General features: G+C 32.6%; 1 protein-coding gene across 1 annotated transcript in view; it reads right to left on the reverse strand.

Moving 5' to 3' along the window:
• The window catches only part of LOC113507021 (mucin-2-like), an 87,826-nt gene extending 76,543 nt beyond the window's left edge, over window positions 1-11,283 (reverse strand). Inside the window, exon 1 of the mRNA XM_026889880.1 lies at window positions 11,129-11,283. Coding sequence (XP_026745681.1) covers window positions 11,129-11,209 — 81 coding nt within the window. The 5' untranslated portion in view covers window positions 11,210-11,283. The remainder of the gene's footprint in view (window positions 1-11,128) is intronic.
• Window positions 11,284-17,265: the final 5,982 nt, after the last annotated feature.

Consider the following 17,265-nt stretch of genomic DNA (forward strand, 5'->3'; position numbering starts at 1 on the left):
GTATATAACCCTAAAGGTTATAATTACGTATGCAGTGAGCGACATGCTCCCGTAACCAGAGGAACGGAGCCAAATATTTTGACACTGACGAACGTGAGACGAATACTTGCTCACATACTTTCAATTTCAACCTTAGTTTTGTTTAGTGAAGGTAGGTGATGAACGCTGTAACTGTTATTGACTGGAGGACCCCAAAATATGTAGGTTAGGAATGACTAGGTTCTATGTTGATAATCAAGTGATGGGTATTCTTATACATATACGCGTTAATTGATTAAATATAAGTGTTGATACGGGTTTTATCGCGGTTTAATTTTCGACATCGATAAAATAAGTAAAAGTAGTTTTATTTTAATGTCTAACATTCGCGTAAACCTAAGAAACCACTAAATATAAGTGATAGCGAAAGGCCTTCCAACGTTCTTAAGATGCCGCAGTAATTATGTTTATACGATTAAACTGTAAGGTCATAGATTTTGTAAATTACCTAATCAGTTTACAATTTAAAAAGAAGCATTTATCCAATTATTTTATTTATGTAATAAAAAGTTCAGTCTTGTAGAGTTTGAAATTATAAGAGCAACATCTAATTGAAAATTATATACTTAATCTTTGTAAGAACTATGAAGCTGCGAATTTAAAACAAAGCTTATCTCTATCTAGACAACAAAGATGAAATTTAGCTAATTTTAGTACTTTTGTAGTTTCTCATAATTACTACCAATTTAATTCTCAGAGAATGCTGAAACAAGTTCGTATTTCATAGAAATCCCAAATTTTACGAAGTTATCTAAGACAGTCAGATATTGCGTGTCGTCTTAAGATCATTTCAATGATAATAAGAACAATACTAAAAGAGATTAGTATCGTAATAATTGTGGTTTTAAACTGAACGTTTATTTTAGAAATATACGTATTAATTTACTTTCTAATTAAATGTGTTGCGTAATGCTAGCGGCCGTTGTGGCCAGTCACATGTCACGCGGAGTTTTCTTTATGGCTCCACACGTGTGGTCTTCGTAAATGGTGCTAATAGTGTCTATAACGTGTAATAAATTCAATCCTTGTGTCACGGGGGCACAAACATTTAAGTAACGTGCACAAAGACAACCAACAATCAGAATAAGTGTACGTTGATCATATGATTGTCATACAAGGGATCGTGTCGAACCCGGGACACGTTGCACACTGTGGGTTTTTCTTCTGACCTATACCACTCGGCTATCCGTGCGGTAGTATTACAGTCATATATGTATATATTGGTCAAATATAGCACTTGGAAACTCAGTCGGTGAGGCGAGTTATGCAGTTCTGGTATTTCGCAGGAAATTAACTATTTACATGACATTCTTGGGGTTTACTATGGCTATCCGACATTTAAGAAATTTATTGCAGTGCAGATATCTTTAAGAGATTGCTCTCATTTGTAACGTTACATCAGATGAACTCTTCGAAACATTTATGTGTGTTATATGACTGGGTATAATATTAATGTCATGTTAATGTTATAAATACAATTATTTTAAATTTGTTACTAACTTTTTATGACCATACCAAACGTACCCTACCTTCCTATTATAAGGGCAATAGAAATACATTATCTGTATGAAAATCAATTGTTTCGTTACGATCACGATTTGTGAGATACAGACTTGTGACAGAAGGACGGACAGGCGGCAGAGCCTTAGTTTTAGGTTCTGCTTTTACCCTTTGAATACCCTAAAAAGAACTACACACTACCTGCCGAAAACGCTCTAAAAAATAGTAAACAAAAGTAACTTTATCTTATCTGTAATCATAATTAAGACACTAATTAGATCACCAAGTTCTATTCCGATTAAGTCATTCAAAGTATTATTCAAACCTGAAATCAATGAAGCGTGTTACACGTTGAAACTTTATATTTTATTTCAACCGGACACAGAGAAATATCTTTACAATCAACAGTACTTAAACTATACCATTTAAAACCGTCTTTATTTCGATTACATAAGGTGTAAATTCGCATAACATTGAAGCCAATTTTGTGACTTCGAGTGTACGTAGTCTAAGATGCATATCTCATTACAATACGTTTTGTCATTAATAACCGAATCATGATAATGACCGTAGAATTGGAACCACGAAGTTACCTTGACCTGGAGAAAAAACTATGGTAAAGTGGCGCCTATTAATGCTGAAATCATGTTTCGAAAGTGACTTGGTATTTTATTTTTATTTGTTTTTAATGTTACCGTTGAGGTTTTCTGAAAATCTTGGCAGATTTTTTTCAAATATGGAACTGTATAAATGAATTAAGAAAAAAAGAATATTTAAAAAATGACCTCTGCACCAAGGTATTTAATCTTTGAGTCACAGTGAAAAACATCCCACTCGTAAGTCTCAATTTAACCAAGTCGAGTTTTCTTTAAGTCTATTTTGTCCGACAGTTTTTCTTTCGGGATCTGTAATTCAGTTATTAAAGTCGTCACACTAAAATGTATTAGGCTTTATTTCTCGACTGCAACAAACTAAGGGTATTGTTATTGTATAAACTACATCAAAACAGACGAAGCTACAGGCAAATTAGCCAGGATATCAAAGCGGAACAAATACTTATAACATAACATGAAGCTAGCATAGCATTTTCAAACATAAAAAATAGTATTACTTTTAATTAGAAGGTAATAAATAATACATCCGATAAAACTGTTGATATTAAAATCAGTTACAAGTGAAAGTCTCATTATAAATGTGTACTATAACGCTTGATATACTTTCTCGAGTAACAACTTGCTATACTTTTACAAATCGACTTGTATTCAAAGATATTAAAATCTTAATGTCCGGTGAAACTTATAAGACGGTGTGCCTTAAGGTAGTATCTGCTGTGTAATCAAAAACACGTTAAAATATTTGGTATCATCATTTTTGAGAAACAAATTTATCTATTTTGATTGCTTCAAAGTGTTAGAGTAACTTGAGATTATTTTATGCCCTAGGGTTTAATTCCCAACAAAAATGAGATTTTTGGAAGCTTCGTAACATGAGCATAAAAATCAAAATAATACTTAAAATTTGATATTCATATATGTAATGTTGTATATATATAACTCATTATGTAATCATACTTTTACTAATTATTGGGTTATTGGTAACCAAGGCGATGATGATGATGAGATTACAGTCAAGTGCGTAGATTGTTTAAAAATATTGATGTTAACAACCCTTTTTTCAGCATACTTACGAAAACTTGAAGCAAGATTTTCTCTACAAACCACTACCGATATAGGAACATAATATTAAAAAATATAAATAATAATTATGAAATAATTAACGTTCAAGTAAATCATGTGGGCACGGTATCCGCCTTACAAAACTATATTGACACCAGTATGGTAAGTTTTAGCTCAATTAAAATTTGATTAATAAGCCTGTATCGTATAGAAATACAAACCTATATACAGAGTTACATATAGAAACTTTTTATATAAACCTTTTTGGTTATGCTGGCGTGTAATATACATATTAATCCTCAGCAAAGAGTTTCGATAACAGACCTGTTATTTGTATCTAAACAATAATAGGACCTTTTTCAGTATCATTTTACTTCTTCCTTTTGTTTTCTATGGCCATCTATTTCTATGTGTACATATATCTTTCTAGTCCATTCAAAGGTTGTCGTGAAGACACCGCTTTAATAATTTCACTGCTATAATTCAATGGTGTATACTAAAGAATATTCAATCACTGCTATAATTCTATGGTGTGCAATTCCCTATCTATTTTCCCTGATATTTTATGTTCCTGCAAAGCAAAATTACTTTAAATAATATCTATTTCATATCAAATGCAAGTTTTACTCGTAAGCCAATACTTCTAAACTCCTAGAAACTTACAATACAGCTCGTTACTTATGGCACAAAGTTCAAATGCTTGAGAAATCAACAATATAATGTTATCCTGTGTATTTGTACTAGAATTTGAGTCGACAGATAGTTGACAGCGATCTATTGAGTGATGGATTGCTTCTGGCAGATGTAAGCAAATCTCACATAAACATATATTATGTGAATGTTATATTTTATAGGACATATTCGATATGGATAATGGTCTATGGTACTAACTATATAAGTTACTAAATCTATTATAATTGCAGTAGAATAATAATCGCTTTTTACTTCTCAAAATTATAATAAAGTCGTCTATTAATTAATATTGACATTAAAAGTATTTATAAGTTAACAAAAAACAAGAACTTGTCTTGACTTTTCGTTATGTTTCAATCTAGTCAATTTCTATCCGTTCTAGTTTATACCGATTTAAAAAAAAGGTTTTTAGAGAGAGCTCTTGAATCATTAAGATATGGGTAGCCGCATGCACATTATAAAAATACTTCACAAAAATTATAAAAATCGAATCAAAAATCGCCATCTTTCTTTCACAATTCAATTACTTCACAAGATTTTGGCAGACATTACCATTTTGATACCTTGATTGCAACAAATTTTTGTTTAAAAAATCCATACTTATATACTACAGGATCCATATTGCATACGTCACGCATGCAACACGTCGCCTGTCCACATTCACCTTGATCCTTGGACCTTTGTTACCTTTCTCGTTACTTAAACAGCCTTCGCTACATTAAAAGCGGTTATCAGATCGTTTAATAACAATTATATATTATCTGATGTTTCTTAGCGACTACTGCGTTTAATATTCAATTTAGTTTGGGCAAATTGTTTTTTTTTTGCTATACCTAATTGTTGGTGTAATGCTGGTTGATATAATTCAGCTGCGCCTAGTCTCGTTGTCAATCGTGGGATTGACCATCGATGTTTTGTAAAATATTCAAGTTTTAGTAAGGACATAAATATCGGTACTATGGCCGAGTAAAGACAATCCCTTCATTGGAACAATACAAAATTAAGACTTTTGTTTACCATTTTAATATTCTACTAGTGTAGTTTGTATTTCAAATAAAATCATCACACTACAAGATAATCTTTTACGTATAAGATTGTAAAAAATGGCATAATAATTAATCCTAAAATAAAGACAAGCTAAAAAATGAGTAAAAAGTATAAATCTTTTACGATTATTTAATTACTTTTTGACACAAATTAAATGCATTCTATAAACGCATGCATGCATTACACGCAATACTTATTCGGTTAATGCACGTAGAAATAGATTGGCACGTGATTAATTAAAGCTGTAAATTCTCGTGAAATGAATACATGATTTTCAAACAATGAAAATTATCAACTTTGTATATTAGAAATAAACTTACACGAAAATAATTTCATGAAGCGAATTCATAATTATTTATTTAATAACGGTTTACTCACGCGTATTTACCGGGATTGCCCTACTAGTATCAGATCCAAGCGGAGTCCTTAATCATGATATCGCGGCGGCGGGAATGTGAGTCGATCAAGTACTTTGTCAATAACATTCATGCTAACGGTTCAGAAATGTATACCTGTGTTAAAGAAAGACAGCGAACTACTCGATTTGGCGCCTCGACTCTGTTCCAAGTTCCTATCAGGCGGTAAGCGCCCAAAGATTCTCCCAGTCCTAACCAAACGGGTCGAGGTACAACAAAACTTCAGTACACGTGTAAAATGTAAGCAATTTTTCTAATCGTCGCCCGACCTTCGTAAAATGAAAGGCTTGGACCGTTATTAACGTTATTACGTCCTTGCGTTGAAAAAACTAAGACTGCCGAGATATGTTCTCACATTCAAGCAAATTATGACACCAATGTTTTTTTGAAAAGTTAGAATTTAATGTTGATTTCTTTTTATGCCCAGTTTATTTGCAGTATTTGCGGATTTCAATGAGTCATTTAAAATTCGTTCGTTTAATTTACGAGATGCTGAATAAATCAGAATTCTATGACTTTACAATATTAGTTACTTAAGATTTTTTATAACCTTAATTTCTAGGAAAATATAATGAATAAATTTTACCTGATGTTGGAATGTGTATAATTTACTTATGTTTTGTTTACATATAACCAAAATTAAATAATTTGAAATGGCCCAAAAGCATACGGTGTTCCTTTCGACTACGTTGATATAATTTAGAAGCCGCTTCCTAGATCATAAAACGATGAGATTTATATAAGCAATAAAAGCTTAATAGCTTCTATGAAGACGTCAGGTTGTATGATTGTGTGGTAAGCCGACATTCGTGTAACATGTCGGTAAGGTTCAGGTTTTCACATCACTCAGTTTTATACCCTACGTTTTGAAATCCGTTTGAACTTTATGATCGATAAATTCGTAAGATGCATAGAGGATTTCATGAAATTATTTACTTTTAAACAGTATATTGTAAACAGAATAGTGAGCTATATTTAATTTTATGAAAATAGTAATTATAGCTATTAAACTGGGATCGTTAGAGTTCTTTGATAAAGGAATACGTTTGGCTCTGGATGGCAATAGACAGAGAAGATAATGAGCTACTTATTATTGAATGAAAACCAAATAAAAAACATGATTTTAACTTGCGAGTCACCTAGGCACGCATGCTAGGAGAAAATTAAGTAATCTAGGCCGCTGATCAACGAACACGGTGAAGACGACTAAATTGAGGGAAAATAAAATACCATGCAAAGGAAATTATTACTTTCTTCGTTAGATATTTTCAGATAAATACATTCATGCATACCTGCCTAAAATCATACTAGAAAATCTGAAAACCAGTCTCGCACTATAGGGTATTGCTTTTCCCAGGTAACTGGATGGAGGAGGTCAGATAGGCAGTCGCTCCTTGTAAAACACTGGTACTTAGCTGCACCCAGTTGGACTGGAAGTCGACCCCAACACAGTTCGGAAAGGCTAGACTGATGACGATACCAGCTAAATATCAACGTCGTCGTTGTATACCTAACCGATGATCACTCACGAATCAGAGCTTAATACGTAATGACCATATAATTACATTACATTGACGAACTCCCCGCGACCTAAGGTCAGGGCCTGACACAATGCAGATGGCAGAAGCCTTGAAGAAGCGTGTGAAATATGCTAAACCCCGTATAATAGCATGGAATGGTGACGATAATCACTGGCGTTATTGTGTTACAAGTTCCGACTGGCATTATGACTTAATGCATGTATTAACAGCGACTGCTCGTTTTCTTGGTAAGTATCAAGTACTTAAAGGTTCGGAGTCAATACTCAAAAATAAAATTATGTCGATGAATGTTTAGCTAAAAGCCTATAAAACGTAACACTGCAAAACTTACGGTGAAACTTTCGAATTTTCTTTTTATGTCTGCATTAGCGTGGATGGAAAGTTTGACGTTTCCAAAACCAAAATTTCCAAGATAGTCAAATCGTAAGAAGGAAGTAGTTGTATTAACAATCACCAGTATAAGATGACCTCTGCTATATCCACACCGTAAACCATAAATATATCACCACATTAAATCAAAATTATTATTTTCGTAATACAGAAGCCAATGAGGTCATCAACCAGAAGGGCCTAAAGCCTAAAAGGTTATTTTATCCATCAACAGGTAACATTATCATTTTCAGTCACAACCTCACATTAACGACCCATAAACATTACAAAAATCCCATCGCAAGGATCTATGAGGCAACGGAGCATTTAGTACGTTTAAAACTAATGACACCGATCTTAGATCGTTTACGAAAATAACTTAAATTGCAACTCTACTCAATTTTAAGATAGATTTATCTGCAGATTGTAAATTTTTAGAAGATTGTGTCTTATCGTTGACATCAAGTCATTAGATCAAATGTCCCACGAATTGCAATCCTTGTCAATTACCTGTAAACCTTATTAGAAACAGATACTATTATTTATAATTATCTCTTTTCTGTCACGGGATAACTTCATGGGAAGAGACCCGGTCCTTTCTAAGGCTTATACGGAGGCACAGGTCTAACATGCAGAGGCCTTGTTGAAAACTTTTAATCTAAAATGTGATGAGGTATCTACCGGGGGCCACCCACCCCTGTTCTATAGAAGAACAGACATAGATGGCCCAAGATTATTATTAACATTGAATACACGTTTTTATCTTTGTATTTCGTAAATTGTGAAGTAATAATAAATTACTCGTCAAGAGTATACATAGTAATGTAACAGTTTAAGTCATGCTATTATCGAAAGTGCTGCATGCACGATGCGTTGCATAGCATACGAGCATGCATGCCGGTGCATGCGTCCACATTGCATACATCTGCATATCGAAAGTAAACGTTTGTGTACAATCAATGTTACTGACAAGTAAATGTGTTAAACTTTTAAAGTTATATTGATGTAAGTGTTATTATATTATTTTTAAGCATTAAGAGCCAAGAAAAAAGTTAGTAAAAATAACTGATAAAACTGCAATTGTCACGCTATTATTTAATAAGATTTGAAATATGGTATCATAATTTAAAATTATTTTAACTCTCACGCACGCATAAATAAGTAAATATTTGAAGAAAAATTATTATTTTTCAAAATTTTATATCATTTTTATACCATCAAGAACATTTGTGCATAACGAAACCATGTAAACTAAATAGTTCCGTTATCATAATCAATTTTGTCGACAATCAACAAAGGCGAAACATTAACTGAAATTCAAACATATCTATTCAGCAGTGCATGAAAATTGCGTGTAACATATCTCAATTAGTAATAACTAGCTAATTACAGGTTATTTACATGGAGCGAGATGTGTACGCGCCTATAGAAAGCGGGGTGACCGTCCCGAGATTAATTCATTCGCAATTTCAACGCTTACCGACCATACTAATCGGTATTATGTACTTTATTATTATGTCATTGTAGTGAAAACTATGATTTCACTGTTCATTTGATACTGTTTAATTTTTAGACCACTTAAAATTTAATAATACTGTCAATAATTATTCTGTACTTATTTTTCATTTGTCTTATAGATTTCGTGATGGCAAAAGGGACTGGTAGAGTATGTGAATTTTTTGGCGCCTATTTGAATCTTTGAACTGAAAGTTTCTATCTGCAGACTAATCCATTACTTTTTTACCGAAAGCCTTAGGAGGAAGATATTGCAAAAATCTAGATTCTTTATATTAACACTCTCTTATAGTTTACAGGCCTAAATTTAAGGAGCGTTCAAGTACACACATCCCTACCTTAAACTGTATTTGTTCTCATAACTAACAATAAATTCGTCTCACGACATTGTATAAACACAGTCCTTATTCATAACCATTGCAAAGTACCATTCGTTTCCAATAAATACATACCAAATATTAAAATCAAACAAACACTGATTGACTAGCGACAGAATTCCATGTACACAATACATTGAACCATTTGTCAGATCGCTTGAACTCGTTACTCGTTTGTTTGGCGACTTGTAAGGTGATTCAGGCAATAGTATCACTGCACTGTATAGACAAGAAATAGGTATAATTATATCTGATACATCTGAGACTGGTTTTCCTTTAGATTTCATTGGTAAGTAGAGCGCTGTTAGCAGTAGTTAATGGAGGTATGAACAAATAGGGCTAGACTTGAAGCGATGGTGTGTCGTAAATGGTTTGCGTTTAACAGCTGATTAGGTTCTTTGAGTTTCGAAGGGAATGACTGAGTTGAAGGGGGTAAAGTTGAAGCTGTATTTTATCATTTCGTAATGTAGTACATGATTAAATGATAAAGTAGGTACATAACATGTACCATGACCTTGTATTGGAATTTGGTTCGATGGGCAGATAAAGAGCAAAATGAAGAGCACTGGGTATTATAGCGAGACTTGCAAGAATGTTAGTTTAGCTTTGCAATAAAGTCTGCTGAGGGTCTGTTTAAAACTCTTTTCGATTCGAAATTTAGACTTAATATAATTAACACGTTATTTCATACGCAAATCAGTCTATTCAAAAACGTATTCCAAATTCATTGGGCGTAAATCGAAAAATAACTTTTTTAGACAAGACAAAAACTCATATTAAACAAAAAATCGAATCGACACAGATGGAACGCATTTATTTGTGTATAAACGTCACCGCACTCATATTGAGTAATGATACATTCACCGAGTGCAGCGGGGCACATAAATGATACTGTAACAATATCTAGCAACCTTGATTGTTGACCGAGCTGCTGCCTATAACAAGTGTATAACACTGGTTGTGCGTTTGGTTGCTAACTATAGGCCTAATAATAGTTTCAATAAGCTTATTCTGAGCTTTCATTGTGCCATGATGATAATGATAATGATTAGTTTAATTAGACCGTTAGCGGCTCAGGAGGGGTGGAGGAACGATCTCAACGCGTGGGCTGAATCCATGTCAACCAGGACAGAGAATCGTGGTGGAGGCTTTTGCCCAGCAGTGGATGAAAAAAATCTGAGCCTGGAAAGTATTCAGTATTGGAACCTTTTAAGCGCCAGCTTTTGTTTCATAGTTTCATTTATCAATTTTTTTATGAAAAATCTTTTTTTTTAATAATGATTTATTTCAATAACGTTTCATTTGCAGAAATAATATCAACTCAGAAATTAAAAAATCTGCAAACATTTTTTTCATTCTATTCATTGATTAAACATTGTTGTCAACAAACTCCTTATATAAGTAAAAGGTCATATTATTTGTATAAGTATTATTACTAAATATAGGCTTTGTAGGCGTGGTGCTACCAGTTGATTGTATAAACTTGTTTTAAGACTTAACTAGTTTAGTTAATTTTCCACTGGAACTACGTAGGTCATTACAGCACAATTTTGGACTTTGTGTAATACTTATAAGAACGTATTAAAAGTTTTCGTATTCGCAAACTCGTTGACCTTTCAGATTTAGTAGATTACTGATATATTATGCTGAAACAATTGCTTCAAATAATTATCGTTGTGATAAAAAAATACAATTGGATCTTAGTAAGCTCAAGAATTTACGAAAGTTGTCAATATACCTCAAAATTGCATGTTTGGATATCCCCAAGACAGAAAAGCAAATACAACGCGGTTTTAAATTGAAGGTTTAAAAATTATTTCTTTTTAAAGTCCTTGATCGTGTGTTTTATCTTCCTTTTCTCACATCTAGTGTCCTGTATCCTTATGGACACCCAACGTACAAGAGTTGAAGATCTCGTATTATGATTTAGATACAATTTAATGTTGTTTACATACCTGTGTGGTCCTCAATGCGCTGGTGACGGCGAGCAGCGTCAGCGCCGCCGCGCTCCACCACACACCGGCTCGCATCCTCATACACTGAAACAACAAACAATATGATTTACTATAAACTCAACATTTTATTAGCCGAAAAACTTAAGGTATGAAGCTATCTCCAGCAGTGTACCGCAATAATCGTCACAGTACAGACTGAATTCAAAATTTTCTTTTGACAACGATGACAACATATGCTTTCTGGAAAAAAAATCACAGAGAAATCTTCACAAAATAAAACACTTTCTTTTTTGGTAATGAAATATTGATGAAATTTTCGGATTTGATTATTTTGTGTTTCGTTTTCAAATTTATCGACTGTACGATATATTTTATAACGAGTCACGAAAAACAGCCACACAAAACGCAATAAAATACCCGTAGAGGCGTCAGCCACTAGAAACTAAAACCTAAGTTATCTTTCAGCGCACGCACTAAGATCAACAGTCTCATAAAGTCGGACTCTTCATATCAATAAATCCGTCCATCAACACTTTCACTACACGACAACTTTCGATGTTATCCCGACTCTGCAAATATCTGTGCCCCTGGTACCTCATCAGAAGTTGGGAACAATGTATTTAAATATAGGCATAAATAGTTTTAGATTTTTCTACTATATATTTATGTAATTCTAGACGGTTTTATTTTATAGTTTCGAATTAAAATGTTTTATCTTCTTTCAAAAACGACATTCACGAATTAGTTTAGGCTATCAACTTTACTTTGGAATTGGGACTCATTGAAAATATATTTAAATTGATTACAAGTGACGATGTCATAAGTGAAAAGATTATTTTCATAGTCCAGAGAGAGGCACAGTCTTTATAAAGCAGTCTGGGGTCATACTTGCAAAATATGCATTACTAGCTGTTGCCCGCGACTTCGTCCCCGTGGGTAGAAGATATAAGTTATGATTTATACCTGCCCTGTTTTTTTCACATTTTCCATTCTATCTTCGCTCCTATTAGTCGCATCGTGATGGTTTATAGCCTAAAGCCTTTCTCGATGAATGGTCTATTCAACACAAAAAGATTTTTTCAATTTGGCACAGTAGTTCAAACAAACAAACAAACTCTTCAGCTTTATATATTAGTATAGATATAAATAGTCCGCCAACATAGCTACATAAAATAATATAATCATTTATCACATTAAATAATAAGAAGTTTTGATTTATATGTATAAGTAGCATCCGGAATAAATTGCAATGTTTTTATGCACTTGGTTAATACTCTTCCTGATCCGTTTTAGTTAGGTTTTCATCTAGCCTTGTATGCTACATGTATGTATTACGATTAAAGAATATGCAAATTATGTTATAAATATATTGTGTAATATTAATAAACTGAGTATCATTTTGTAATCGTCCCAAGGTAGAGGCCTGCTCAGAGCGCAAATAAAATGCAGAAACTGTTGCTATATTATCCGTTCTGTCTGCTTCCAAAGACTAAGTTTACTATAATAAATGTCCCTTATAAAGTCTATTTGTTACATTTTCGTTTCATAAATAAATACATTCAACAGATAGTTTTATTATTAATTATTATTGCAGAAAAGAACATTAAAACTGGATCAATTATTTTGATGTACACTTGTTAAAGAAGAACTGTACCGTAAATCTTTCACAATTTAATTCGATCGATTTATCAGCGACTGGTCTTTTCAGTACAATTACTATTTCGCAAACAGTCACATCATTTGACTGTACTCGCTTATACGCACCAATAAGCGCTTGATCAATTATCAAGAGACGGCGACCTGCGCCGGCGCAGGTATGCGCCGCAATGCGCTTTCTATGACCACACGCGCCTAGATGCTATGTGGAGCGACGTATGTGATGTAACTAATTGTTTTAATTTGTATTTAGTACACTTTTATTAGATTAAGAGATTTTTAAAAAATAGTAGTTATTTAAGTAAATAACCTTGCACTTTAAACCTTACTAAGGAACAGAGCAAAGTTATTATACCTATGTGATTTGAAAACCAAACATCGCCAAAATAAAGGTTAATTTCAAATCGCGATTCTAATGGACAGCAGAGTAGTTTCAATACAAGGAGGTCGAATTATCCCAATCCTAAAACTATAATATATAGATAGATGGTTTCCATTGATGCAAAATAAAGTATTGCAATACGTAGCATTACTACCTATTAAATTTATTTGTCAATATTACAGAAAGTTTCTAATTATTTAGCATATTTTTTTGTCGTAAACATGTCTAAAGCATTCGTTACTTCCTATTGTCGTACATGGAAGAAGGCGAGGCCTGTCGATCTGACGTTGATTTATGCTAATCATGTGTTTATTTAATTAGCGAAAATGTTCATGTAATGCTATGATTCGTTATAAATTTTATTAATATAGAAGTAGGAACTAAAACTTTTAACGTCAAGTGATATAAATTACTTAATCTATATCTATACTCTATACTAATATATAAAGCTGAAGAGTTTGTTTGTTTGTTTGTTTGAACGCGCTAATCTCAGGAACTACTGGTCCAAATTGAAAAATTCTTCTTGTGTTGAATAGTCATCGAGGAAGGCTTTAGGCTATAAACCATCACGCTGCGACTAATAGGAGCTAAGATATAATGGAAAGTGTGAAAAAAACCGGGCAGGTATACCTAAATCATAACTTATATCTTCTACCGACGGGGACGAAGTCGCTGGCAACAGCTAGTTTATTATATAAATAAAAAGGAGGTTTAAAACCTTCATTGAACAAATTAATAGTAGGTATCTAATCATTTAGATTCAAGATATGACAATTGTAATACGATACTCGGATAATATCAACTTTGAATTAATATCTTAGCCTAACGTTTGCTTAGTCATTCAGTTTATTATAAATGGTTTTTCCTAGAATAAACCCAGGCTTTTACCGAGGCGATCTACTTTGAAACGGATCCCTTATAAATATACCTCTGTACTATGAGAATTATTTCTTTACGCCTTCACTCCATGTAGTCTCAAACTAAACAAGGCTTTTATTTTGATCTCTAGACAACTGATAAACATAATTATAACTTTCTAAATACATATATGATATGGATTAATTACACCCAGACACGGTGCTCATTTAAAAAATATTTATCCTGCCTTCGATTCGAACCCACTACCTCCGGTATAGCAGTTAAGGTCACTAGCCACTAGACCAACAGTCCAGTCGAACAAACACATTTCAAGCAGTACTGTTGCATGTAGAAGGGAGATAGTACACCACACTGCACGTAGCACCATCTCATGCTAACAGATATTTCAAGAGCTTATACTAAGCATTTGTAACATGAATAAATTAATTAACATTGCGAGTGCATGTATGGTATTCAGGAATGTGCGCTAATTATGAAGTAACTTGTAAATGTGTTGTCAACACTAGAAACTATGATCAACAACTTGATTCAATTTTAATTAGAGATTCAAGACTGTTTTGCAACATTAATGAAACCTAGTAATTGCTTACGTCTAAAGATACACAAGAAGTACAAATAAGTTTGTTTAACTAAGTAGAGTAAGGAGGCTTTATATGATATGTTTTATATAAGAACTTCGGAAGACCACGTTGTCTATTAAAATGATAGTGGAAACTAAGAAAACTATGGAAAATCTTTATTCAATTATTTTTTTTACGCCCGTCAAAAGTGATTAAAGGATCTTCTATTTTCAGAAGAGACAGTATCCCTCAAAAATTCCACTTCATCAGCTAAATACTATAATTGAATAAAAATGTTTGGAGAAGGATTGATGTCAATGTTGAATTTTATTGCGGTTTATATACACATTACACGAAAACTGTGACAATCAAATTCTAGCTTGATTAAGTGATTAAAATAATTCATTTGAATTGCAATCGAAGCACATTAGTACTAAGTACGGCTTACTTAGTTGGTTTTACATGTCCTATGTCTTAATCAAAAGAATTCATTTCTGACGAAACTTTTTTAATATGATTAAAGTATTGGTACTTAGTATTAAATGGATAAACATATAAAATGTAGATTAAAAGTTATTTGTTTAGAATTTGAATTCAACAGTTTTAACGAGACGAGATAAGTAAAAAACTAAACATTTTTTTAAATAGTAGTTTATCAAACTAATAGAATCTATAAAGAAACATTATTCCTAAGAAGTCTAGATGGTTTACCAGTACATCTCAACTCTCAAAGTATTATTAAATGGTTGTAGAAACCTGACAGCACAATACACGGTGTAGAGCGGCATCTTTCTTCAACACCCACAATTACAACCTTAAGACGTTATAGTAGACCCTCAAGTCACACTAACACATCAAACCTCATTAGTTCTGGTCATCACAACCTAATTACCCCATATAAAACGAATAGGCCTTACAATAGGTCAATGTGTCACGGAGTTCAACTCGACAAGAATAACAAAAAGGATGGCCGCACGACTTAACGTTACCTATAAACAAAAGGTTTTACAAAAAGGTAAATTGCTTCTATGATACGTCTATTGTCTTAAGAGTGATTTCTCACATAGGCGGGTATTGTCGTTATGTGTGTTACCTAAACTATGTCGAGTTTAGTGTCAATGGCTGATATTCAGATGAATGTATGTAATGTGAAGGATGTGTGTTTGTAACTTTTGTAAGCTTAATGGTGCCTGATAATGCTTATTGTGACTTAGTAAAACTATAAACACACCTCAACAGTACCAAGATGTAACAAATTCAATCAAAATTACATCGATCTAAATATCTTCACGTAACCATGACAACCGTCGTAACTGTTATTGACGATCGAATAATTATCTACTCGAATCGATAATTATCTCATTCACTTGGTTACATTCTTAATTTCTTTCACTCTTACTTTGGTGAGTACAGAGGAATAGATTAAATACAGTCAGCAAAATATAAATAGAATATTTTTTTTTATAATCATTTTTAATTATTTAATAAAAATGAAATTATAATTTATTCATGAATCTATACTAATATACAAAGCTGAAGAGTTTGTTTGTTTGTTTGTTTGTTTGAACGCATTAATCTCAAGAACTACTGGTTCAAATTGAAAAATTCATTTTGTATTGAATAGACCATTCATCGAGGAAGGTTTTAGGCTATACACCATCACGCTGATAGGAGCGAAGATACAATGGAAAATGTGGAAAAAAACAGGGCAGGTATAAATCATAACTTTTATCTTCTAACCATGCGGACGAAGTGGCGGGCAAAAGCTAGTAGAAAATATTTTCATGCAAAATGCTGAGTTAAAGCTAGTTATGTTTACTATGCTAGTTATGGTTATTACTATGTTATTATTTTAAGTATGTTTTGATAACGTATTGAAATCTTAGTTTATAACTACTTAAATGTTAATATCCTTCTCAATATGCTACATCTAGTATCGGTAATATTGGTTAAGTTTGTAGTTTTACTCCGGTTTAAATTATAACATGAGTTTAAAGTTAATAGCAGTGCATGTAACGTAAATGTAAAAGTTGTTACCCTTGCGTTTCGAGTTTAATTCGTTTATTTCCTCTTTATACGAAAAGGCTTAACTTTTTACTTAAAAAGACAATGACTAAATTTTTGTGTTGGGTTTGATTTCCAGGTCAAACGGAATTGTATCTTATAAATAGTTTTTTTTGTAATACTCAAAAAAATTTACGTGAATTTTGAAATGGAAATGTTAAACGCTTAACGACATCTCTGTCCAGATTTTTGCTTAAATACTATTAAAAAAATTGATTCTTGATCGAATTTAAAATTATATTTTTTCTACTTTTAAGATTGTAAACAGCCTTCAGTTTTCTGTAAATATTAATAACTGTAAAATTAAGTAAATTAACAAAAAAATGCGAAAACTTTTTATAATAGAGAACTACGTTTTTTTTTTTACCAAAAGCTCTCCATCCATGACTATTAACAAAAACTGTAATTTATTTCAATTCACGATAAATTTTATTAATTAATTCTACTTTTTTGATGTTGTGTCTGACGGTACTATCAACTGGAGAAAGGATGCGACGTTACAAAATTACTGAGTGCAGCGATGTGCGGTAATAACAATACTATTGATGACTAAGCTGCTATGTTATATGCCAAATGTTGCTTGGAGATTGGCTAGA

This window comes from Trichoplusia ni, chromosome 2 (genome assembly GCF_003590095.1).
Source record: "Trichoplusia ni isolate ovarian cell line Hi5 chromosome 2, tn1, whole genome shotgun sequence".
In the NCBI taxonomy this organism is placed as follows: Eukaryota; Metazoa; Arthropoda; class Insecta; order Lepidoptera; family Noctuidae; genus Trichoplusia; species Trichoplusia ni.